The sequence below is a fragment of the Prionailurus bengalensis genome, chromosome B3 (assembly GCF_016509475.1).
Source record: "Prionailurus bengalensis isolate Pbe53 chromosome B3, Fcat_Pben_1.1_paternal_pri, whole genome shotgun sequence".
Lineage (NCBI taxonomy): Eukaryota > Metazoa > Chordata > Mammalia > Carnivora > Felidae > Prionailurus > Prionailurus bengalensis.
Window position 1 is genome coordinate 18,631,478 of NC_057355.1, and position 26,554 is coordinate 18,658,031.

Here is a 26,554-nt window from a genome sequence, read left to right on the forward strand (position 1 = left end):
CTCTTTCAGTACTCTTCCGGTGTTCTCTTTATCTCTTAGCAGTTAATTCCCATTTGTCCAATCACCTGTTATAGCTAATTTTTTTTTTTACATTAAAATTTCCTGCTCAAAAAGAAAATGACTCAAAGCATTGATTTTTCTTGTTTTCCTTTGGGTCATTATTTGAACAACATAGGAAAAAGAGAGAAGCAATCCATGAGTAGCATGATTTCTTACCCAAATCATCCCAGTATGTCAATCCATGGCCAGCCCCTTCCTTCTTCATGACTGTGTCTATAATCTGGGTTATCTGAGAGCTACCATGACACCAGTGATGGCTTCCTAGGTAAACACTGGTGTGAGACAACAGAAAGACACCCTCCATATAGGAAGAGAGAGGAGAATCAATGTGTGGGAAGGGTGTGTGTGACAGGGTGGTCCACAAACTGAAGTTCTGTGGTGGAAGGACTTGGAAGGAGGGGGCCAACTTCACCAAGGAACCCACGTCATGTGAGTGTGCCAGGCTTCACTTGTATGGACACAAGGGCTTTAGGGCATGCTGTATTGGGGTTGGCAGACACAGGCAGGAGAGATCACCCTCCCCGTGTCTGAGGAGCAGAGGGCTGAGGTTCTCATTCACTCTGGTAAGATTCTCTTGGCTACACAGCATGGATAAAATAAAAAGACACCTAGGAAAACCAAAACAACAGAAACCAAGCTTGACATGGCTAAAATGAGGGACAGGTGAAATAACAGAATTCTGGTAGAAAAGAACTGTTCCTTTTTGAGGGCTAAAAGTAGGCCTATGTCCTTCCCTCAGCCTTTCCTAAGAGGGCTGCAAGGCACAGACAAGCCTGCCAGGCTCCATAGCCCCACAAGGACTCACGGAAATAGATGGGGATATGACACAGTAATTTGAAATCTCATCTTGAGGTGAGGTGTGGTCAGCTGAGGACACAGGTGAAGAGCTTATATATAAAGAGGCACTTTCACATACACTGCAATTATAGACTAATATGACCAGAGGGCTTACCTGTTACCTGTTCTTTAGAACCATTACCTTGATAAATCTATGCAAGACATCTGAAGGGGTTTCTGCCTGCATCCTTCAGATGAGGAAATCAAAGATCTAATATGTTAGAACAAAGCTCAGTGGGTAAGAGGTGGAGATAAGAGGTGTGATTCCCAAGAGGTTCTGGATGCAGCCGGAGCAGGCTGGCAAGGGGGCTGCCCATCAGCTGTTGTGAGGCTGAAGCCAGCCTGACATACGAGTATAGTTAGCTGGGATATGATGGACTTTTCAAGAGGCTTCTCCCACATCAATCCTCAATTTCTACTTGTACTCTGTTGGTTTAAGTTTATTTGTTTATTTTGGGAGAGACAGAGATGGTGTGAGTGGGGGGAGGGGCAGAGAGAGAGAGAGAGAGAGAGAGAGAGAGAGAGAGAGAGAATCCCAACTAAGCTCCACCCTGTCAGTGCAGGGCACGATGCGGGGATCAAACTCATGAAACTGTGAGATTGTGACCTGAGCTGAAACCAAGAGTTGGACATTTAACCAACTGAGCCACCCAGGCGCCCCTCTGTTGGGACTTTATAAACATGAATAAAGTAGAAGATCAGATATAAAATGAAATGACTTGAATGGGCACATCATAAGAAAAGATATCCAAATGGCAAACACAGACACAAACAATGCTCAGCCTCATTACTTGGAAAGGAAATGCCAACGAAAACCTCAGGGAGATACCACTCTACACCTACCAGAAAGGCTAACGTGGAAAAGACTGACAATATGGGGCACTGGCAACGCTGAGAGCAAGTGGAGGCCCACTGTGGCTCACGGCAGTGGATATGGTAGGGTTGCTCTGCAAAACCACACCCTCCTTCGGTCACATACACGCACATTAGGAGGCAATGACTCCTACCTGCTGTGAACATACACCTGCCCAACACACACACTTGACTAGATGGGCAGTACTGCAGCAGGAAGCATGCTCTAGAACAGGTGCCCATTTCTCTATGTTATACCTTGATAAAGATTTTTTTTTTTAATGTTTATTTACTTTTGAGAGAAAGAGAGAGAGAGACAGAGGCATGAGCAGGGGAGGGGCAGAGATGGAGACACAGAATCTGAAGCAGGCTCTAGGCTCTGAGCTGTCAGCACAGAGCCTGACGTGGGGCTCGAACACACAACTGTGAGATCACGACCTGAGCCGAAGTCAGACGCTCAACCGACTGAGCCACCCAGGTGCCCCCTTGATAAGGATGTTTAAAAATAAGGACAGGGGCGCCTGGGTGGCGCAGTCGGTTAAGCGTCCGACTTCAGCCAGGTCACGATCTCGCGGTCGGTGAGTTCGAGCCCCGCGTCGGGCTCTGGGCTGATGGCTCAGAGCCTGGAGCCTGTTTCCGATTCTGTGTGTCTCTCTCTCTCTGCCCCTCCCCCGTTCATGCTCTGTCTCTCTCTGTCCCAAAAATAAATAAACGTTGAAAAAAAAATAAAAAAAAAAATAAAAATAAGGACAAACAATAAGGTAGAGAGGCTTTGGTGAGAGACTGAAAGTGTGGAGAGACAGGTGAGCTCCTGCAGGGCAGGACTGTGGCTTGTTAGGACAGGCTCTGAAGTGCCTTGGGCAGACCCCAGGGCAGAGCAGGGATAAGACAAGGGGTCACTGAGATGAACAGGAACCCAAGGCACTTTCCCTCATGGGTGGATAAACACGTAGAATCAGGATAAGAGGAAGAGAGACACTCCAACTGAGTGACACATGTTTTTTGCTCTGTTCTACTCAATGAAGATAGATTATAAGATAAAGTCACAAAAGTGGTTCAGACCTGCTCACCATCTGGAGGCACAGACTGCTTAACGGACAGCAGCTCCAGGTGCCAGGGGTAGGGTGGGGCTGCTAACGCCCTTTCAGGGCAGCAGACATCCCAGGTTTAAGGCCTCCCCTTCGAGGTATCCAAGTAACACATGTTAACTTAGGTTCAAGCGTAGAAGACTGAGATTTTAAAAAATCCATCCGTGGGAACACCAGGTCACTGGCATTTTGAAAGTAGACACATGGGGGCTTTGCTTTGGAAGCAAAAAGCAAGTATAGGCATATAGCTTCACATCCCACCCCAAGGCTTCCTGCTTGGTCTTAGGAGGCTGACTGCTCTCCTTCTGGATGCTCATGGGGTGATGCTGTGTGCTAACCCCAGCGCATTCCATATCTATGCTCCACTCACCTTCTGGTCCTTCTCTGACAGAGCGGGCTTCTCACACAAGACCATCTGAACCCTTTCTCCTGACCCTACTTCTCCAGCCCTCTCCCTGAAACACAAGCCTCCTGATGGGGTACCAGAATTCAAATTGGAGATGAACTTTCTGCCTTGCAGTCTTTTGGCAGAAACTACCACCCACAGTGACACAAAATTATGGCAGGAAGGGGCGAGCCCAGGAAGCTGGATTAAAAACACGGATGGTCCCCAAGGCCTTGATGTCAGCTGGCAAGAAATATGAATTCCAAGAGCTGTAAAGACCAAGGCTAGAGAGAGAAAAAGGTGGGGTGGGGGAGCGGACTCTCTTGCCAGTATTTTTGGACAGTGAATAAACCAGCTGCAGAAGACGGGGAAGGAGCCAGGAATACAAAGTGAGGTGGGGGGGGGAGGAGTTGGGTAGGGAGAGGTTGGTGGGAGCGTTCCAAGTCCGAGATGTTCATAGCAGTGTGATTCGGACATCCTTGGGAAATCTCAAGGCAGCGAGCCTGGTGATTTAAGGAGTGAGTCAGGCAGAGGACATTGTTTTGGTCAGAGATTGGCTCCAGGTCCTCGATCAGCTGTGCTTTGTAACAATCACCACGTCAGGCTTCTCTGCCAAAGCAGGTTAACAACTGTTGCCTGGACTTCGTAAAACGCTGTCTGCATCTCCCCCGGAAACACCTGGGGCTGCCGCTAAACCACCCACCCAAGGACTGGGCCCTTCTCTTCCCATTCACCTGGGGTGGTTCCCTGAAAGGGAAGGAACCTTATAGAAACTACCTGGGGGAAAGAGCCTGTTGTTGCTTTCCAGAACGGAAAACAGATCTATGCTGTTATTATGAAAGGTTGGACAGGCTACCGAGGCATAAATATTACAAATGCAAAGACATAGTGTTTCTGTCACATGGAGTAAACAAGGCTGGGCTACATTTTGGACTTTGTTCTTGAGAGGGCCCTGAGCCTCCCTAGTTGTGGCCTACAACTTCGCCAGGGTTGGGCAGGTGTGTGAGAAGGTGACCCTCATGTGTAGGGGAACCTGAACCCCACTCATGGCTGTTCACGGCATCTAGGCCTCAGTGAGGTGAGACAGTACAAGAAAGGGGGGGCTAGCTGGTGATCTACCTTCTTGGCATAATAATTTACAATAACCTTTGTGTTTGGGGGGGGGGAGAACAGTATGAAGTATGTCTTCTGGGGCAGTAGAAAAGCAGAGACTGCTTTTTCTCAGCCAGCATGCATCCAAGTGATGAGGTAGGAAGCACATATCATTGAGGACCATTCTGCTATAAGCACAGAAAGGAGAATGGTGCCCAGACAGGTGTGGCCTTCATGGAGCCCAGAGGCCAGCAGGGGGAGGACAGAGTGAAAACAAGCGAGCAAGTACAAAAGAGTAATTACAAATTGTTATCATACCTGTAAAGTAGAAAGAGGGTGCTGAGAGAGAGGGTAAAGCAGGCACCCAGTCTGGTGCAAGGTGCTCAGGAAGGAGGCCTGAGAGGACATTTAGTTAGAGACCCAAGGAGAGACACAGGCAAGCTGGGGAGAGGGAAAGGAATACTGACAAGTGTTTGGAGCCTGAAGTGCTGTATCTTAGGACAGAAAGGAAGCTGCAGTGAGTTGAATGGTGGCCCCTTCCCCTCCAAGATAATCCTACTCAGAACCTTCGAATGTGACCTTAATTGGAAAAAGGGTCTTGGTTGATGTAATTAAGGATCTCTTGGGGTGCCTGCGTGGCTCAGTCAGTTGGGCATCCGACTTTGGCTCAGGTCATGATCTGGTTCATGAGTTCAAGCCCCACATCGGGCTCTGTGCTGACAGCTTGGAGCCTGGAGCCTGCTTAGGATTCTGTGTCTCCCTCTCAAAATAAATAAACATTAAAAACAAAACAAAACAAAAGGATCTCTTAATCATGAGATGAGGTCATCCTGAATTAGGGTAGGCCCTAAATCCAACTACAGGGGTCCTTAGGCGAGGAGAAGACACACCAAGAAGACCATGTGAAGACAGAGGCAGAGACCAGAGGCAAGTCTACAGGGGCAAAGAATGCCAAAGGGCACCGGAAGCCACCAGAAGGTCAGGGAGAGGCATGGGTGGGATGAATTCTTCAATTTCAAGAAGGAATCAATCCTACCAATACCTTGATTTCAGACTTCTGGTTTCTAGAATGGGGAGAGGAGGATAAATTTCTGTTTAAGACACCAAGTTGTGGTCAGTTATTACCTCAGCCCCAGGAAATGAATACAGAGGCCATGGTCAAGAGTATGGATTTTATTCTAAGTGCAGAGGGAAATGATTGACAGGGCTGAAGCAGGAAGAAATATAACTGGATTTATGCTTAAGTAGATCTCTCTGGCTCTGTGTGGGAAATGAATCTGGGGGACAAGGAGCATGTGGGAAGCAGGGAGGCCAGTGCAAAAGGTCTGAAAGAACAATGGAGCCTCGTTGCTAGGTTCTAAACCAGCTGTGTGACCACGGGCAAGTTACCTAACCTCTCTACCACTCAATTTCTAATCAGTGGGGCCAAAAAGAATACCTATCTTCATAGGGCAGCATTTTTACATGATTCACTTTCTGTAAATGCACAGGCGGGAACGTGGCACACGGTGTGGGCTCACTGTATTTGCCATTCTTCCCGAGAGGACACGGAGGAGGAAGAGAGGGGACAAGAGGACCACTCACAGACTCAGGGGCTTTGGACTGTGGCAATGTCACAGAGGGTGGTGCTATGAACTGAGTGGGGAAGTGGGCTGGGAGGACAGATCAGTTTGGGAAGGGTCAGGTCCAGGAGAAGACCAAGGGAAGTCGGCGAGGACTTTTTAATCTGTTTTTGCTTGTCACTATAAGCCTATAACTAGCTGAGTCCTTAGTCCAGAGTCAGAGCCTTGTCAAGGTGTGTGAAGGCACCATGTTGGAAAGGTGTCATTGCGAAGGGGCACAGGAGCCAGGAGACCTGAGAACACCAATATTCTCTTTCTGGTCCTTCTACCATTGCGTGCCCCACAGGATGTTGTTGGATGACAGAGATCAGACATAAAGACTTCCCTCTCAGGGATGTGTCAGTGCCCATAGCCATCTGATGTGCTAAGACCTGCATACCCCTCAGTGGCCTGTTTGTGGTAGCCTGACAAATCCCCCCCATTCCTCAATGATAAAACACAGGAAGAGGGGAGGAGAGATAAAGTCCATGACCACCACTGGGTGGGGAGGAAGGGCACCTGATAAAGAAGAGGAATGGAAGATTTTTACAACTTTGGGATTTCTGGAACAGCCTCTCTCTTGAGGCCACTGGGTGTGGAGGGATAGCGTGAGGACCCAGCCCATGAAATCCCACAGCAGGCCAGGCCAGGGAAGCACGTTAACTTGGCTTTCTGAACTAGGGGTTCTTTAGGAGTGGGTGGGCAGAAAGCAGCTGGGATGAGAACAGTGGGTAGAGCCAAGGCATGAGGGATGCCTTAGCCAACATCATGCCAAGAAAACAAAGTCAGGGCCCTTAAAAGTTGTGCCCAATGCATCTGCTCAGCATCGATGACATCTTATTCTTGTAAGGGTTGTCCTTACCTGAATACAATCCAATTGTCAACCGTCTCTGGGCACAGGGTCCTTCTGGGCATTTAAAGGTTCTGATAGGCCCCTACTGTGACATTTCCTGGGTGACATCTGGTGTGGAATGCTGTGCCAAAGGAGACCAATCCTCGGCTAGAGTACAGGAGCTCCAGATGCAAACATGAAGCATCCATGGCAGCTATAAGTCTTACAACAAAGCCTTTCCGTGCAAATCACCCTCCTCTGAGCCTCAAACAGTGCTGTGAGTTAGGGGGCAGGGCACACAGTCTCATCCCATCCCCAATCTTCCATTAGTGCTAATATAGAGAAGGACCATATACTAAAGACAGACCATGTATGTTATATGTATGCCCATGAATTATTCCAACTTCAGACAGAGACACAGGTAATAGCCATCACCTGCTATAGGGAGTGGCCCTGGGACTTGAAGCCTTCTCTGTTTCACTTTGAAGTCCAGCTCTTCCCACCATACCGTGCCAGCTCCCTCTAATGGCAAAACTGATATCCAGAGGGAAGAAGGGGCTTCCTTGAGGACACACGACCAACAATTAAGCCAGGCCTAAATCTCCGCATCCTGATTCCAAATCCAGAGCTCTCTTCTCAGGGCCAGAGATGGAACTATTTTAACTTCCTTACAGAGCCATGAATAAATGGAAACCTCTATTAACTTCTCACCATTTAGCAAAACAGGTTTTCTAACCTTCTACACATCTGTGATGGTTACTTTTATGTGTTGATGTGACTGGCCACAGGGTGTGCAGATGAAAGGTTATTTCTGGGTGTGTCTGTGAGGGTTTCTGGATGAGGCTGGCATGCGGGCCTGTGGACGAAGTAACGTAGATGGCCCTCCCTAATGGGCATCGTCCAATCCCTAAAGGTCTGAATAGAACAAAAGGCAGAAGAAGAAGGAATTCACACACGCACCCTGCGCCCCCTACCCCCACTAGGACCTCTCTTCTCATCTTCTCTTGCCCTCCCCTGGGATTTCACCATCAGCTCCTTTGGGTCTCAGGCCTTCAGACCTGACTGGATGACATCACCAGCTTTCCTGGGTCTCCAGCTTGCAGATGGCAGATCGTGGGACCCCCTCAGCCTCCATAATTATATGAGCCAAGTTCTCATCGAGATTCATACATATATTCGTTGATTCTGTTTCTCTGGAGGATCCCAGTATAGCCTCTATGCTTTTAATTAAGAAGTCATTCCTAAAAGATTAAAGACACACCTATTATTTTTCAGCCACTCTGCTAAATACTGGAAGGAAAAGTTTTAACAAGACACAGTATGTGATGCCAATTCTTATAGCACTACTGGGGGAAAAACAGTATTCTTGACGTTGACTAAACTGTGTGCATGTTTTCCTTTAATCGGGAAATTCTTGACCTTGGCTGGCCATTGGGTTCACCTGGAGAGATTTAAAACATCCAGTTCCTGGGTCCCATCTCCAGAATTTGTGAATTAATTGGTCTGGGATACAGCCTGGGCTTCATGATTTTTAAACACAGGAGGGATTTGCTAATTATTCATCACCATGACTTAATTATGGATATAAAGCATTTCTTTTTCACTGATAATTTATAACTTGCTCTTTTTGAAGTGAATGTGATGAAGCTGATGGCACACAGGACATGAAACAGACTCTTTTAAGAAATACTAAAAATGGGAAATTTCAGAGGAGACGAGAAACACCTGTGGGCAAGGAATTTTTATAATTAAGCACAACATCTACCCCTGAGCTTTCTGGAGCAAATGTGCCAAGAACAAGAGGGGTCATGGTGTCTTCTAGGTCAATAAAAGGAAGCTTATAAGATAAAAAACAAGAACAAAACAAAACAACCCAAAAAACAATTTTCTCTCAAATCGTTCTAAAAGGACCCATGAAAAGTATCTGCATGTACAGGACAGCTGAACCCCCAGGTGCTTTGTGACTCATCAACAGCCAGGCAGCTCCCAGATCAGCTAAGAGCCAATCGAAAGGTGAGCCTCTCTTTCGAAGATCCACAGGCCTCCCCGGAAGGTCCCCTAAGGAAGCTGCAGGCCAGGGGAGTGTGTCACGCAGCTGTCTCAGGAAAGCTTTCTAGCAAGGCGCACGTGAGGAGTAAGGAGCCATGGGACTCAGGGTATCTGTGCTCACAGAAAGAGCTCTGTCGAAGTTGAGGTGGCCTATGACACACTCAACACCCTGCGTCCGTGGCCCTTGGAGGGACTTGGTCTTCCGCTCAAATTCTCGCAGGAGACAGATCCTCCTTTGCCTAAGGCAGGAAGAGCTGCTGCTGGGAAACCCCGATCAAGGCACCCTGGAGAATGCCTGCTCAAGGGGAACTTACGGGGGGTTGTCACATTTCCTCTGCCGGAAGCGGGCTCCCGTCCCACACGTCCGGCTGCACATGCTCCACGCTCCCCAGGGGCTCCAGTCTCCGTCCACGTGCTCCGGGATGGGTGTCTTGCTCACGCACTCCCCTGCGCGGCACCACTGAAACACAGCAGGGGGGCCCCAGGGGCCCTCAGTGCCCAAGGATCAAATCTGCTCACTCACCCGGTAACTTGCGATTCCCACCACGTGAAAAAGCACCTTGCCGTCCCAAATTGCCTTCTGTAATTCACGTACGAGCAGACCGTTTTGGGGCATGCATGCTTCTTAGCTCTAGCGACCTTCCTTGCTCACTCAACCTGACACCTGTACACCTGTGGCATTTGCAGCGTGCCCTAAAATCCCGCGTGACGTGTGCTCCGTTGGAGTTTTCTAAGTTCTCAGAAAAAGGATTAGTTCACATGGCTTACAGAGAGACCTGAGTTTCTGCCAACTTTCCTGACTGGGAGTGCATTTCTCTGGAAGGCTGAGTCTCCTGGCTTTGTGGTTTTGAACTTCAAAGTTGGGTTTGGTGCTTCGGAGATGACACCGTAAGTTCCACACGGGTGAACCTTGGCTCCGAGGATAAGGGAAAGCCAATCCTCTAAAATGGAAATTTCCCAATGTGTGTGGCACATCCAGGGCAGGACAGGTGATTTAGTGGTTCCCAACCATGGCATCTCATTCATTCCTTGCAGGAAGACTAAGAGAACTCTGCGGCTGCTGGCCCTGAACACCTCTCCTCTCCAACACCAATCTCTCCGGTTAATGAAGATCAGGCCTACAGGCTTGCTCTCTTAAACTTGAGCTAGAAGTGAGCAACACAGTTCTCATAGAATTTATTTTATGATAGCCCTTTGTGTATGGCAAGTGATCCTGTTTTTCTACGTATGGTTTATTGACGTGCAAGTTTTAAGTAAATTCACTTGTATGACAAAAAGAGTCGATTGAACAAAAATAGCAAGTGGTTCTTGTATCTTATCAGCAGAAAAAGGAGAGGTGATGTGGGTGCCCCTCTTTTCCCAGAGTGGGCTCCATGGGCATTTCTGGGGCAGCCCAGAGGGTGCTTCAGGTACTCCTGAGTAAAGCACAGACCACTGCCCTTCAGGAGAGACGCCCAATGCTCAGGAGACGGGGGCTGGGGGAGGGCAGTGGGAGGCGGGGGTTACCTTGTCTGCCCCACACTCAGTGCCGTCCAGGGGAGGGTCCAGCTTGGTCTTGCAGGACGTATCTCCTTCCACCAGGCACCACAGTCCAGCGCACATCAGATGCTGCTGACAAGGGAAGGAAGGTAACTGCCTAGAGCACCACACACAGGTCACTACTGGGGGCGGAAGGTGGGGCTTGATGACTGGTTTGGATTGAGAATTTGAAACATGAAGGGAAGGAGGGTCATGAGTCTGGATGTGAAGAAAAAAAAATATGTGCATCATTCAACTGGTTCATTTTAACTCAACAAAATTCTGTGCCTTTATTTCCCATGCTTGTCTCATGGGGATTCAGTTCGGCAATTCCTGCATTAGCTATTGAGGGCCTAGGAGTTGTCCCATGCAGGGCGCAGGCTGGGAGCCAGTAACAAACACATACTTTCCATTTAATGTAGGAAGGTATGAGGCAGACACCCATGGGTCAGACCGAGTGCATAGGAAAGGAATCTCTCCATCCTAACCTCACCAAGGAGGGCTTGCCGGAAAAGGCAGCTTCAGAGCTGAGGCTGGAGGGGCCACTGTGCAGGCCCAGAATTGAGACCCCAAGGGGTTAAAGAAGGCTTTCCATTCTCCCTGTGGTCACCTGCTTTCTAGCTCAGCTGCATCATGCCTAATTTCTTATAGCGTTTCACCTAAAGAATTTCTTAACTGCACAAATAACTGAAATAATTCTACTTAAGAATAGGCATTTAAAAACAGACTCCCATTTGTATTAATAGGAAACCTGCATGTAGACAGAGTGCTCAAGATGGGACTATTTATGAAAATAGCTGGATACATGGCCAGTGTCCTCCCTGGCTGCTTCAGTCTCCCTTGCAGGACTCGGAGAAGACAGCACATTCACCGGCTGCTGCTTCCCCAGTCTCTCCGCTGGAGGCCATCCCCTGACCACGGAGCAACCCTCGGTCATGGGGATGGGAGCTGGACACCCCATCTCCTTGGGTGCGATGGCTCTGAGGCCAGCGCCACACTTCTCTCTGAGGGTCCCGGTGGGATGGTCCCATTGTCCATGCAGTCGCCTGCCCATCAGTGTACTTTGGACTTGCCACCCCCCTCTCCCTTCCCTGCCCCCTCACGGTGCTTCCTGGGATCACTTCCCAGATAAACTACTTGCACCCAAATCCTCGCCTCGTGGTCTGAAAATTGAGAACAGATGTACAGAAGGCTCTTTTAAAGACACAGCACTTCTGGGATGCCAAGCCCAAGCACACGGGGAAAAGGCCTGAGCCGCAGTAGGGAGATATCACCCTCCCGGGCGTGGCCGGGGCACCTGCGGGTACATTTTGGGCAGGGTGAGGGTCAAGGGTCCTTGCTCAGGATAGTCACAGTGGGGCTCACAAAGGGTGTGCTGTGCTTCGTGTAGAGTTCTGCTGTTCCAAGTAATCTCAAACATCTGCATAGAATAGTGTGCACTGTGCTGTCTCAAGTCAAAAAATATTTAGAAGCTGAAGAGACAAAAGGAGAAACAGGGAAGGAAAACAGGGCTGGAGGGGCTTTGACAAAGAGCTCACAGAGCACAAGCTCTTGCTCATTTTTTCAAGTGTGTCAAAGCCACTCCGTACCCTTAAAGAAATTGATGATTCAAGGGGAATAGTGTGCCTGTGGGTTCAGGAAAACCCCTGTGTTCCCATTATTGTTCAATTCTCAGCAGAACGGTAAAAAGATGAGAACTCTGAGCACAACCCCAGCTGGTCCCATAAAGACAGACTACACCTCATTAAATGTTTGATTCCATGCACCTTGACCTCGGAGCTCTTCGAGAGTGTGGTGTCAGCGCGTGGACATGTGTTCATGAGAACAAGGCTGACCCGGCAGGTAATTTATGGGTAGGAGTGCTTGGGATTAGGAGACACACCTGTCCCATCAAGAGGGAGAGGAGGAAGGCGATGTGAATGGTTTGTTATGCGCTTTATAGACCATGCATTCCCATAAAACTTTTCTAGCCATCAAAGAAAAGGAGATGAGTCTGGCAAAGACTTTCAAGAACACAAAAAGTAGTAACCATAAAGGCCAAAAGAAATGAATTATATTATGTTAAAATGAAGAACTTCTGTGTATCAAGAGACAACCATAAGAAAGAGAGGATATTTGCAATAAAAGGGAGATACTTATAATGCATGGAGCCAACAAAGGATTTGTATCAAGAATATCTGTAAAAACATGAAAGCTCCCACAGACAATTAAGAAAATAGCCCAGTAGAAAAATGGGCAAAAAACTTGAACAGACACTTTACAAACAAGGGCATTTAAACTTAAGGATGGGGTGACTAGCTGGCTCAATTGGTGGAGCGTGTGACTCTTGATGTTGGGGTTGTGAATCTGAGCCCTACGTTGGGTGTAGAGATCACTTAAAAAACAAAACAAAACATAAGGATGGCCAATAAACATATGAGCAGGTGCTTAATTTCATCAGCCACTACCACTTGGTACCTCTACACATGTACCAGAATGGCTAGAATGACAGAGACAGAGGATACAAAGTGTTGGCAAGGATGTGGTATGATATGAATGCTCTAAAACTGATGCTGAGCTTCTAACTTGGTTCAACAACTCTGGAAAACTCTTTGGCAGTACTTACTAACACTGAAGACATGCACATTCTAACACTCAACAATTCCACTCTGATGTATGCATCGGACAGAAATGTGTGTATCCCATTTTTATGAGGTTTAAAAACAAATAAGATAAAATTATCGTTTTCTGTGAGTCAGGATAGTGGATACCTTTCTGTGTTTAGTTTAAAAACAAAGACAAGGGAGTTGAGCGGAAAAGGCAACTTTAGAGCTGCAGCCTCTGATCCCAGCTCAGCCACCAGCACTGCCGTGTGTGCCCAAGCTAAGCAATCACCCTTCTGTGATTCCTTGTGAGTACAGGACAAATGGTATCGACTTCATTAATGCTTGTCACTGTGGTGCCTGTGAGATAGCTGGCATGCATGTCATGCTTTCCAAATGACCTAGTGCTCTGCCATCTGTAGGACAAAGTCCTCTAACATCTGTCATCCTGAGGACACCTGTGGAAGGCAGGTAGGGCAGGGCTTTCTCTACTTTTTTCCTTCTTCCCAAAGAACAGGCACATGTTTGTGGAGGTCAAGGGCCTGAGTTGGTCAGAAGCACCAGACTGGGGAGTTCATTTATCAAGGTTCGTATCCTGGTTCTTGACCTATGTAGTGGATCCACACGTGTGTTCACTTTCTAAAAAAGAATCAAGCTCTAAATGTATGACCTGTGCATTTTTTATGCATGCTTAGTATACTATTTATGGTAAAACCACTTACTGAAAGAGAGAAGACAAGAGAGAAATGCATGCTCTGATAACGGAAGATTCTCTGGACCAACCTATCACAAGGTAGAAGCGGGAAAATCAGGGCTTCACAAGGAAAGTACAAGGATAGACCACGTGTGGGGGGAGCCATTCCTCAGAGCAGGAGAAAGACTGCATGGTGGATAGTCTTGCAACTGCTGGTCTCTTTAGGTCAGGACACACACACTGGTCTCATGAGGAGAATGCCTGCTAGCCTGGAAATAGCCCTGACACTCTCCAAAATGAACATCCTATCTATAGCTGGTCCAGGAATAACTCAGAGGTGAACAATACATAGAAAGAATCGGGGCACCTGGGTGGCGCAGTCGGTTAAGCGTCCGACTTCAGCCAGGTCACGATCTCGCGGTCGGTGAGTTCGAGCCCCGCGTCGGGCTCTGGGCTGATGGCTCAGAGCCTGGAGCCTGTTTCCGATTCTGTGTCTCCCTCTCTCTCTGCCCCTCCCCCGTTCATGCTCTGTCTCTCTCTGTCCCAAAAATAAATAAACGTTGAAAAAAAAAATTAAAAAAAATGAAAAAAAAAGAAAGAATCATCACAGGATCTGTACTAATTAGTACAAAAAGGGAGAAGTTATGGGAAGGAGAAAGCATGTGAAGAATATTCACTCACTGGATAAAATGATCATAAAATGGCTAACAATGTGCAAGCACATGTGCATTATTATTTTTTAAGAACAAAGTAATTGCATTTTTTTTGGTTTTGTTTCTTGTTTTTTATTTATTTATTTTGAAAGAGAGAGAGCAAGTAGGGGAGGGGCAGAGGGAGAGGGAGAGAGAATTCCAAGTAGGCTCCACACTGTCAGCACAGAGCCTGACACAGGGTTCAAACCCATGAACTGTGAAATCATGACCTGAGCTGAAATCCAGAGTTTGACGCTCAACTGACCGAGCCATGCAGGCACCCCTGGTTTTTCACTTTTTGCACTTGCAAAAGGAAAATACATAAGAACTCAGGGAAATGATGGTCAGGTCAAATAAGATAAAATATTAACCATCACAGCTGGCTGGTCTCTCCTAAAGGAGAGAACCAAAGTAATGTAACAGAAAAGGTATTTGAATATAAATTCAAGGGGTGCCTGGGTGGCTCAGTTGGTTAAGAATCTGACTTCGGCTTAGGTCATGATCTCACGGTTTGTGAGTTCAAGCCCCGTGTAGGGCTCTGTGCTAACAGGGTGGAGCCTGCTTGGGCTTCTTTGTCTCCATCTCTCTCTGCCCCTCCCTTGCTCATGCTGTCTCTCTCTCTCTCAAAAAATAAATAAACATTAAAAAAATGTATATAAATTCAAGACCCTATCCTGAAATGAAAGAATACCTCAGTCTCAGATTGAAAAGCAAAGCCTTGTTCCAGGGAAAATGGCGAAGAATCATGAACACGGAGGCATGTCCTGATGAAAGTTACTGGATTTCAGAGATAAAGCAAAAAATATTTTAGGCAGCCAGGCAAAAAGACCAAGTCACTGATAATGGGAAAAGGTATCAGGCTACATGCAGATTTCTCCACGGCAGCCCTCAATGCTGGAAGGCAATGGAACAATGCTCAGAAAGACACAAGAAAAGAAAATGTAACCCAAGCAACTTCTAGCAACTGAAGTGTTGCCCAAATATTTAGGTAACGGAAAATTATTTTCAAACCTATAAAGAGCTGGATCTTTTTTGGGAGACAATACTAGAGGATGAAATTCAGTGAGCAGAGAAATGAGGGGAAAACCCAAGGATTAGAAGTGAACATGGATCAAAGACATTGACTGAAACGTGGGGACTGAAGTTAGACAACAGAACACAGAGGCTATAAGCTAAGATGAGGCTTATAAGATCAGGCTAGAAAAGAAGGTTTTATGAGATTGTCCATATACATCAATTTCTTTATCGTTTTTGGCTGGGGGAGTAACAAAACATAACAGATAAATATAGTAACTGAGATATAAGGGCTTTTAAAGGTAAAATGTTAACCACTAAGAAAATAATTAAATTGGGGGGTAGAGGGAATGGAAAGAAGGGGTTTGAAGGTAGAAATTCATCTATTTTATCATGCTCAAGGAATTAGGATACAGTAAAATAGATAGAAGTTGGCCTAAGGCACCTTTTGCTTCCAGCAAATGTCAGACCAAATAGTCTGTGGGAGGCAGGGCTGCTCATCCATTACAAAAGCAGTGAGGTATTGTAATAAAATATCATCCTTATTGCTGCGCTCACCAGAAGTAAAGGAACTATTCAAGAAAGCAAACACAAAATACACACATAGCTATATCTGTACATACATACAACATAGTCCAATCTGGGGGTAAGCACATAGAAGAGGTGCATTCCCTTGAGGGCCAGCAATGATCTTGATACTACAGCTGGGAGAGTAAGTCTGGAATCTGGAAGGATTGGTGACATCCCCGGCTTTGGTTGAGACAAATATAAATTCTCTCTGAAGGAAAGCAAATCACCATTCAGCCTCTCACAATTCCACGGTGGTAGTCAATAAAAGTAAACTTACAATGAAACATGGAAACATGAATGACAGCTGGTGGAAGACACAAACACAAGACTTAAACTTTCAAAGTGTTTAGATAACAGAATTATCAGATACAGAATATAGAATATCTATAAAATGTTTAAAGAACCAGAAGATGAGATCACATACAGGAAGATACTATTGAGTATGACCAGGCTAATCTGAAAAAGAAACTAGAAAGAACCTTTTAAAAACTGAATGTATAATTGTTGAAGAAAAGCAGCAGCTTCTGACATCATTGAAAGACAGAATGAGTGACTAGAAAATAGATGTGAATAAATTATACACAGTACAGTATGGAGAGAAAAGGAATTGGGAAATACTAAAAAAAAAAATGGGTTAAGAGATAAGAAAGAAAAATACTGATGTATGTATCTAATCATAGTCCCAGAAGGAGAGAATAGAAAGAATGGGAGAGAGGAAGTATTTGAGAAGAAAATAGCTGACATAGAACATGTATCATATAGAATAATGAGTTCCCATACTTAGTGGGGGGCAGTCTTCTATTACAGCCCAACAACCCTTCCTCCTGCTACTCATACTGTAAGTGTAACGCCCTCCTCTTGTACATTTGATGAAACTACCAGCTTGCTTTGCATCCATATAATGCAGCAAAAATCACAGGATGTCATTTGAAACAATTCTTGGGCTAATGGGAAAGTCATAATGAAAGTTGCAAATGATAAAGAAAATAATGAAGGTGAAGTGCTAGATATCATGACAAATGAAGGAAGAGTCTCAAATACTCATAGACAAGAAGGAAAATAAATTAAGTATCCATTTGAAAAAGTTTGAAAGGGGAAAAATATAAATCTATAAGAAAGCAGAATAAATTAATGATGAGGAAAGGAGAAATTTATTATTTAGGAAGAAGAAAAACAATAGGCAAATAGGAGTTGGCTCTTTGGAGGAAAAATAAATGGGATAAACCGCTAGTTAATCTATTTAAGAAAAAGGGGAGAAAGCAGGAATAACAGAAAAAGAAAGAAAGAAAGAAAGAAAGAAAGAAAGAAAGAAAGAAAGAAAAGAAAGAGAGAGAAAAGAAAGGAAAGGAGGAAAGAAAGAAGGAAAGAAAATAATCAAAATGTAAAGGAAATTAAAAAAATAATCAGTGATCACTGAGCTCAATTCTATTACATAAGCTTAAGATGAGATGATTTCCTAACAGCATATAAATTAATAGATCTATTGTTGAGAATAGACTAAAAATGTATACAGTCTAGTTAATACAGAAGACCTAGGGAAGCTTGCCAATGAGCTACCCTTTCTGAAAACCTCTGGCCCAGATGGTTTCTTAGCAGTATTTTCCATAGGGGGATTCTATTTAATCTTTAAGAAACAGATAATACCAATGCATTCAAACTGTTTAATGGCATACAAAAGGAGGGAAAGCTTTCCTTATTCTTTGTATTAATCAATATGACTTTGAAACCAAACTGAACAGGGCAGGAAAGGAGAAAAGCTTCATACCAAACTCATTTATGAACGCTACTGTAAAAACCCTAAATAAAAGTGAAGCATGCACCATGACCAAGAAAGCTTTACTCTGAGAACCTGAAGATGGTTTAATATTAGAAAATCTGCTAATATAATTTGCCACATTAATAATTCAAAGACAGAACTCATCCATTCCTCATTATGGATGCAGAGAAGACATTTACTAAAATTTAATCATAACCTCTTATTAAAGTTCTTAACAATATAAATAAATGGATACTTTCTTCACTTGATAAATACCTATCTCATGGAGAAACATCAGAAGAATTTCTCATTAATGCTTCTGATGTATAGAATGTATATTATTACACTGTTTTTATTTTAGATGAGAAAAGAATGGATATTATCACACTTTTTATTTTAGATGAGAGAGAGAATTAGGGGCTAATATAGAATTATATAACTAAAAACCCAAATGACTCAATTAAAGAACTATTATAATCTCTAGAAGAATTCAGTCAGATGGCTGGACATAAAATGAAAATACAGTAATCAAAGTTATAAATATCAAATACAACCAGTTTTAAAGATATAATGGAATATGGGATTGCAAGCTGGTGCAGCCACTCTGGAAAACAGTATGGAGGTTCCTCAAAAAACTAAAAATAGAACTACCCTACAACCCAGCAATTGCACTACTAGGTATTTATCCACAGGATACAGGTGTGCTGTTTCGAAGGGACACATGCACCTCCGTGTTTATAGCAGCACTATCGACAATAGCCAAAGTATAGAAAGATCCCAAATGTCCATCAGTGGATGAATGGATAAAGAAGATGTGGTGTGTGTGTGTGTGTGTGTGTGTGTGTGTGTGTGTGTGTATATACACACACACAACAGAGTATTACTCAGCAATCAAAAAGAATGAAATCTTGCCATTTGCAACTACATGGATGGAACTGGAGGGTATTATGCTAAGTGAAATTAGTCAGAGGAAGACAAAAATCATATGACTTCACTCATATGAGGACTTTAAGAGACAAAACAGATGAACCTAAGGGAAGGGAAACAAAAATAATATAAAAACAGGGAAGGGGACAAAACAGAAGAGGCTCATAAATATGGAGAACAAACTGAGGGTTATGGGAGGGGTTGTGGGAGGGGGGATGGGCTAAATGGGTAAGGGGCACTAAGGAATCTACTCCTGAAATCATTGTTGCGCTATATGATAACTAATTTGGATGTAAATTTTAAAAAATAAAAAATAAAATAAAAGATATAATGGAATAAAAGACGCCATTAAAATAGAAAAATATACTATAGAAATAAATATATTAAGAAACTTATAAAATATACATAAAGAAAAATTTTAAATTTCCTTGAGGGACGGAGGATGTCTTGAATGGATGTAAAGAAATACTACGTAGGAAAACTCAACAGTATAAAGGTATTATTTTTCCCTGAGTTAGTCTCTAAAGTAATATAACTGAATTTAAAATACCAACATAATTTGGAACTAAACAAGCAGATTCTAAAGATCATATGAAGAAACAAACAAATAATAGCCTGGAAAACTGTGAAAAAGCATATGGTTAGTGCATTAAAATATAAAATAATGGCCATGTAAATATTAAGAGGTACATGATTATATCAGTGGAACAGGCTGGGAAATCCAGAAATATATTTTTTAAATGAGAAATAAAGAAGTATAATGTATTATAAAGATGGCATTTAGAATTTATGGGGAGATATGAATTAATCAGTAAACGGTATGGAGCCACCTGAGGGGCCATCTGGAAACCAACTGAGGTTGCATCCCTACCTCACACCTTACACTAAAATAAATGATTGCTGTATTAAGGATTTAAACATAAAAATGAAATCATAAAAGTACTAGAAGATACGATACAAATTAAGTTTATTTACAATTTAGGAATGGGAAAGACCTTTCAAACCATGACATAAAAGCCAGAAGACTAAAGATATTGATATATTTGACTTTACATACACACACACACACACACAGACACACACACACACACACACACAGCACACACACACACATATACTTCTGCTTGACATAAAATGATTTTAAAAAAGTAAAAAACAAACATCAAAAAAATCTGTAACTCATATTTCATCTAAAGGGCCAATTTCCTTAATTGATAAAATTTCCAACAAATCACTAAAAAAAGTCAATAATCCAAAAGATTTAAAAAGACAGTCCACAGAAAAGACAACCCAACTGGTTTTTTAATATATGAAAAAAATGCTCAAATGCATCAATAAAGAAAGTGTCATTTAACCTGCAAGACTCATTTCCTAAATGCTCAGATTGGCAAAGACCTGAGAGGCTAAGCAGATATGGGAAAACAGGCACTTCCATAAGTTGTTTATGAGAGTGTAAATAGAGAAGCCTCTTTGGAGAGCAATCTGACAATATTTATCAAGGACTGGGCATGTACATAATTTCATCTAGAGTTCAAAGACAGGCAAAATTAATCTGTGGGGTCACAAAGAAAAACAGTGAGGGTACCTGGGTGGCTCAGTCAGTTAAGTGTCTGATTTCAGCCCAAGTCATGATCTCACAGTGTGTGGGTTTGAGCCCCGCATCCGGCTCTGTGTTGACAGCTCAGAGCCTGAAGTCTCCTTCAGATTCTGTGTCTCCCTCTCTCTCTGCCCCTCCCCCGCTAGCACTCTCTCTGTCTCTCACAAATGAATAAAAACATTAAAAAATTAAAAAAAAAAAAAGGAAAGAGTGATTATTGCTGAGGGTTACAGAGTAGAAGGGAACTTTAGGGAAGCTTCTGGAATTGAAGAAATGCTGTATTTATTTTTTTAATGTTTATTTCTTTTGAGAGAGAGAGAGCATATATGTGAGCATGAGTTAGGGAGGCGCAGAGAGAGAGGCAAAGAGAGAATCCCAAGCAGGCTCCGCAACATCAGCGCAGAGCCCAATGGGGGCTCAATCCCACAAACTATGAGATCATGACCTGAGCCAAAATCAACAGATGCTTAACCAACTGAGTCACCCAGGTGCCCCAGAAATGCTGTATTTCTTGATGTGTAGGTTATACTGGTGCGTTCAGTTTATAAACACACACACACACACACACACACACACACACACACACACACAAGAATGTAACTGTACACTTAGGATTTGAACTTTTCTGTGTTTCATGTTATGTTATACATAGGTGAATAAAACTCCAAAAATTACATACATGCAAAAATAGCCTTTTATCCACTTGTAGGCATTTATATTGTAGATTAATGGTTCTCAATTAGGGGTGATTTTGCCCCCCTGCAAGATATTTGACAATGTGTGAAGACATTTTTTGGTTGTCACAACTAGGGGAGGCCCCTGACTTATAGTGGAAGAGGCTAATGACGTTGCTAAATATCCTATAGTGCATAAGCCCCACCGCAAAGAATGGTCTGGCCCAGATGTCAAGAGTGCTGAGGTCAGGAAACTACAGATAAACTCACTGGTAATGACAAAAAAAAAAAAAAAAAGTAAGTTACAGTGGAGAATCCTCCAAAACACCTTAGCCAGGTCACCAAGGTTAACATCACCAGTATGGCAGTCCCCCTTTATCCATAGGGGATGTGTTCCATGACCCCCAGTGGATGCCTGAAACTATGGACAATACTAACCCTATGGACCCTTATACATACTGTTATTTCCCATATGTACATCCCTATGACAAAGCTTAATTTATAAATTAGGCACAGTAAGAGAGAGAGAACATTAGCAAAACAGAACAATTATAAAAATATACTGTAATAAAAGTTATGTGAATGTAGCCTCTCTCTCTCAAAATATCTTATTGTACTCACCCTTCTTCTTCATGTGATGGATGTGAGATGATAAAATGCCCACGTGATGAGATAAAGGAACATCATCACTTCATGATGTGGGCATTGTGACATAATGAGAGGCTACGGGTGCCCTTCTGACCACATGTCAGAAGGGTCATCCGCTTCAGACCGCGGTTGACTGTGGGTAACTGAAACCATGGAAAGCAAAACTGCAGATAAGGGGGCACCACTGACATAAGATGTATGGTGGGCCCCTTCCCAATAATGCATCGCCTCAATATCATCATGAGGAAACATCAGATAAACCCAAATTGCAAACGTAATTGACTAGTACTGTTCAAGTGATGAGGTCATGAGAGACAGAGACCAAGGAACTACCACAGACCGGAGGAGACCGAGAGACAGGACAACTAAATGCAAAACAGGATGCCGGTACAGAAAGAAGGACATTGGTGGGAAAAGCAGTGAAATCTGCGTGCACTTTAGTGAATAACATTGTACTGGGATTAACAACCTGGTTTTGATAATGATTCTATGATTCTGTAAGATACTGACACAGAAGGAAGCTGGGGGAAAGGCATATGCTTTCTGGACTAGTTTTGTAACTCTTCTTAAGTCTAAAGCTACCTCCCAACAAAAAGTTAAAAAAATAACACAATCTGTAGTAAAGGTGGGGGGGGGGAAGGATGAGGCAACTCTATTTACACTGGTACTGAACAACTCTAAAGCGTAGTTAAGAGGAAAAAAAGATACGCAACAGTACGGTAGGATGCTAATATTTGTAGGAAAAAGGGGAAAGCAAATATGCAAACATACAAATTTTGAATTTCACACCTTGTGCATAGATTTCTTATTCAGAAAACAAATTCATTCCCAAGTCACACTGATAACCAAGCATCTGTGGTAGAGATGGTCTTTGCTATAATTATCTAGTACCCACATGCCTATTTACAAAGCACTGATGAGACAAATTCAAAGATTGGCAATGTGGCTTTTCCAGAGTGAATTCTTTCTTTTCATCTTCAATGCCACTGCCTCATTCAAGTCCTCGTCCTCTCTCATCTGGACAAATGCAGTCATTTCCTGCAGGTCTTGTGAATGCAGTCTTCCTCGGGCTCAATATGGCTGCAAAATCTTTTTGAAGACACAGATCTCAACTGAACCCATCCTGCCACTCCCTTTGGGACTCACTGAAAACCCGTACGACATAGCCCCACTCTTCACTTCGTTCCTGCCCCTCTCCTCTGCCTGCTGCCTCCGCGCACCCCTGCGCTAACTGCACCTGACTACCCACATCCCACAGCTCCTCTGTGCCCCTGCCCAGGCTGCTGCTTCTGCTGGGAGAGCCCTCCCGGCCCCTCGTCCAGGCCCACCTCCCTGCAGACTGCACCATGCCACACTGGAGAAGTGAACAGTAAGCATCACCTGCTGCCTGCCCTCACACAGCTCAGTCCGGGGAAGGAACCATAAGTGAAGTAAATAAGAGAGAGCCATGAAATCATCCTTTGTATTCTTCAAGGCCAAATCCAGGAGCCCCATCTTTGTGAAGTTTTCCCTCCTCTCCTCTATTCCAACCAGCAAGCACCCATCTGGGTTCAATACGCATTCCACACTCAACTGCTGAGTGACCACCCTACGTGTCTCACCTCCTACCCACTTGGTTCCCCTCCATCACGATCTCCCGGGGGGCACCAGCGTTTTAGTGCCTCCTCATTGCATTAGCTGGCGCATGTCTGGAAGCACATTGAACATACCCCAAAAAAGCTTTGCTGAATGAGCAAATGAACGCATGAATGAATGAACGAACAAATACATTCACTAGTGAGGGAATGCACAGCTTTGATAGTGTGAGGGAAGAGCTGTCGTATTCTAAGCACTTACGGAGATCAGGCATTAAGCTCAGTACTTCATTACTACTCACACCAACCTTGACAGACAGAAACTGTCATAAGTCACACTTTGCAGACTGGGACTGCAGAGCTGGGACATCTCCTGGCCCTACAACACATACTCGTTATGCACTGGTTATGATACTGTCTCTTGATGGCTCCCAATTTCCTCTTCTGCTTCCTCCCCCTGCAACCTCGCATCCTCTGCACCAACCAGGCAGGAATGCCCATCATCGTCTTGTGTTTGCAGGAGAATGGAATGCTCTGGGACCTCCGCCCACAATGTTGCATTTGCAAGCATTGCCAGGCAACATAGTCTTGGTTCAAAGGAAACGTACAGCCACTGAAGCCACATCAGGGGCGGGGGCACACGGTTTTCCCTGCTCCTGCACCCGAAAGCAGGACACTCTGCTCAAGACCAACTCTTTGATAAGAGGGATAAGGGAGAATTGTGTTTGTAATACACAGGATTTTATCCTGTCCTGGATTTTAAACTTTTTGGTAAATTGGGAAAGAATAAATTTTTATAGGGGAAAAAAAAAAAGAGGGAAATAAAGTCAGATGGGAAAGCAAAACAGAATGAACAAAAAAACCCTCAAAACCAAACCAAAGCAGATCAAACAGCAGTGGAAAGCCACTGTCCGGGGCAAAGAACAAGGAAAATGAAACAGCTGTCTGGTTCTAGCATCTGTTACCTCCCTGGCTACACTTAAGCATCAACTACATTTTGCAGCAGAATTACTCAAGCGTCTGCAGGACAAACGAGCCAATGCCCAGCTTCCTTCCCCTGGAAGGAAAACACAGGCAAGGTCTGAGTCCCTCGGAAGACAGCACTGCTCCTGCACTCAAGGCTTTGCCATTTTTCTTCAACTGGCGGTGGTCCGTATTAAGTGCTGGGAAGGCTGTTTTGATCCTCTCCCTCCACTGGGCACCCACTGAGTGTTTGGAGACCAGCTCTGTCTCAAAGCAATACTGAAGGCAATGGTTATGTAAAAAGCCTCAGAAATGTGTTGCTGATAACACAAGCCAAAAGGGAGATACAATAAGAGCTGGACGAAAAAAAGTTACTAAATCCAAATTTTCCACAAGTACTACTGCAGTTTGAAGTCCTCCCTCAGGCTGGCATGCCAGCCCCACTTCTGGAAGGCTCCCTGAGTCCTGAGGTTGGTCACTCCTTCCATGTCCTGTGGGCTGCAGAGATGGTCACCTGGCTGGGGTCACTTTGTGTGTAGGGCGGGTGGGGAGGGGGGACGCTGCCGGGCGAAGGCAGGGTCAGGGCACCCGGTCACGCTCCTGGCAAGGGGTGTAGATGGGGGGGGTGGGCAAGAAATGGCAGATAACACACAACTTGCAAAGTCTGGAGAGCTCTCTGAGGAGGCAGTCTACTGTAAACTTCCAAACACTTCTGGAAAATTGGGGCCATCTGCTGCCAAAGCCCAACAGTTTTGAGAGAGGCTGCAGATGCTGGGCAGTAGGCTGAGACTGAGGCAGGCAGGACAGCTTTCAACCTGGCACCCAACCCAACGTCCTACCGCGCGGCTCTGTCTGTCTGAGAGCAGCAGGGCGAGGCTCTAGTTCCGGCCAGCTGCCCACTCCGGCCAGGTATGCAGCATTAAAGGGGCAGGTTTCATTTAAATCAGCAGTTCCCAAGTCCAGCTGAGTGTGAGATCCACCGGGGAAGTAGTCTTCCAGAGATTCAAAGGCCCAAGATCTGGAGTCGGACGTTACAACTTCTGACATTCTTGGGAGGAGCTTCTAATGACCCACCAGGATTAGAAGTGACCAACATCAGAGAAAAGAGCACTGTAGTTCCAGATGGAATGTGACACCCTGAGCTTCCTGGACCCCACAGGGGTCTCTAGCCATCAAGATGCCTGTGAGAATCTCTATGGGATCTGGGAAAGTCTGCAAAGAGCTCTTCCGTCCTGGGGCCTGGAGGTGTGCCAAGAGAGAAATACTGATGCTGGAGAGCAGTTCCTGGGGCTTCCAGGGTAGCAGGAGGAACGGAAAGGACAACACAAGGAAAGATGCAGAAAAGAAAAGCCGGCCAAGAAGACTGCCAGCTACATAATCTGCTCCACTACCACTGGCTCCAGGATGGAAAAAATGGTACTAGCTAACCTTTCCTGAGTGTATACTACGTCCTAAGCACTCTAACTCATTTGTTACTTAGCCCTCGTAATAACCCTATGATGTTTAAGCAGAGCTATTTTCCCCATTTTGCAGACTAGAAAACTGAGGCAGAAGAGACCGTGTAACTTGCTGAAGAGGCAGAGGCTAGACATGACCCTGGGTGCCTGACTTGGGAGGCTCCCTTCTGAACCATTGTGCGTTATGAACAGAACCTCCACCCTGTACTTACAGGCCAAGAGAACTAAATGGGAAGAACGAAGGAGCAAACAATAGGTAGAAAAGAACACATAATACCCTCGAATATCTATCACCATTCTAGACACTCTCGCCTTCCTGAAACAATTGGCCTATGGCTTCTGTGCTCAGTACTTAAAAAAATAGCATGACATGCACATCTTAGGCCAGTGCAAATGCCATGACATGTAGGCACACCTTTGCTCAAGTCAGTTATAAGGCTGGTGTTCATCATTTCCCAGAACTACCTTCCTTTCCAGGTAGGGCAGTCAGGCATGGGCTTCAATGATGGCAGAACGTGCTGCCGAGAAGCTTGTCCGGTAAAGGGATGAGTGGTCATTACATAGCATCTTTCAACTCTGAATCTCCAGGAACCGGGGCGATGAGGGGGCATAGACAAATATCTTTCATGCTGGAAAGAAGTGAGGGCTTTATGAGGCTGTGATCATTGTCGGAACGTTGCCCGAGCTCCCTATTTCTTGCTCTGTCTCCGGGAGCAATGTCATAGTCTTTCTTTCAGTTGGTGATGCCTACGTTTGCCTTTCCTATCCTCTGCTGCACCTTCCAGGATATCTGAGACTCAACAGCTTTAAAGGCTTGTTACATAGTGACTTTGATTTCCAGTGACTTTCCTGACCAAGACAGGAGGAACTTGTAATCATAAAAAAGATGGATTGGGCTAATTGCATAAAGTTCATTTCCCCTTTGTCATAAATATTTACCATCCAATGTTTATAACTTTTGTGTTTGGACTTTCTTGAAATGCTTTATTGAATTAAAAACATCACATTACCATTGGCTAAAAGAGGAGACAGCTATATTTGCCAATAATTACTGCAACAAATGCCAGCTATTGATGCCAATTTTTTTTTTTT

General features: G+C 44.6%; 1 protein-coding gene across 4 annotated transcripts in view; it reads right to left on the bottom strand.

Moving 5' to 3' along the window:
* The window catches only part of ADAMTS17 (ADAM metallopeptidase with thrombospondin type 1 motif 17), a 346,681-nt gene that overhangs the window by 131,574 nt on the left and 188,553 nt on the right, over positions 1-26,554 (bottom strand). For 2 of the 4 annotated variants that reach the window (XM_043554794.1, XM_043554792.1), the window contains exons 11-12: positions 10,303-10,404; positions 9,111-9,256 (exon numbers count right to left, since the gene is read on the bottom strand). In XM_043554794.1, the coding sequence (XP_043410729.1) occupies positions 9,111-9,256; positions 10,303-10,404 (248 nt within the window). Of the gene's footprint in view, positions 1-9,110; positions 9,257-10,302; positions 10,408-26,554 lie in introns of all 4 variants that reach the window. The other 2 variants (XM_043554793.1, XM_043554791.1) reach the window with 1 other exon arrangement.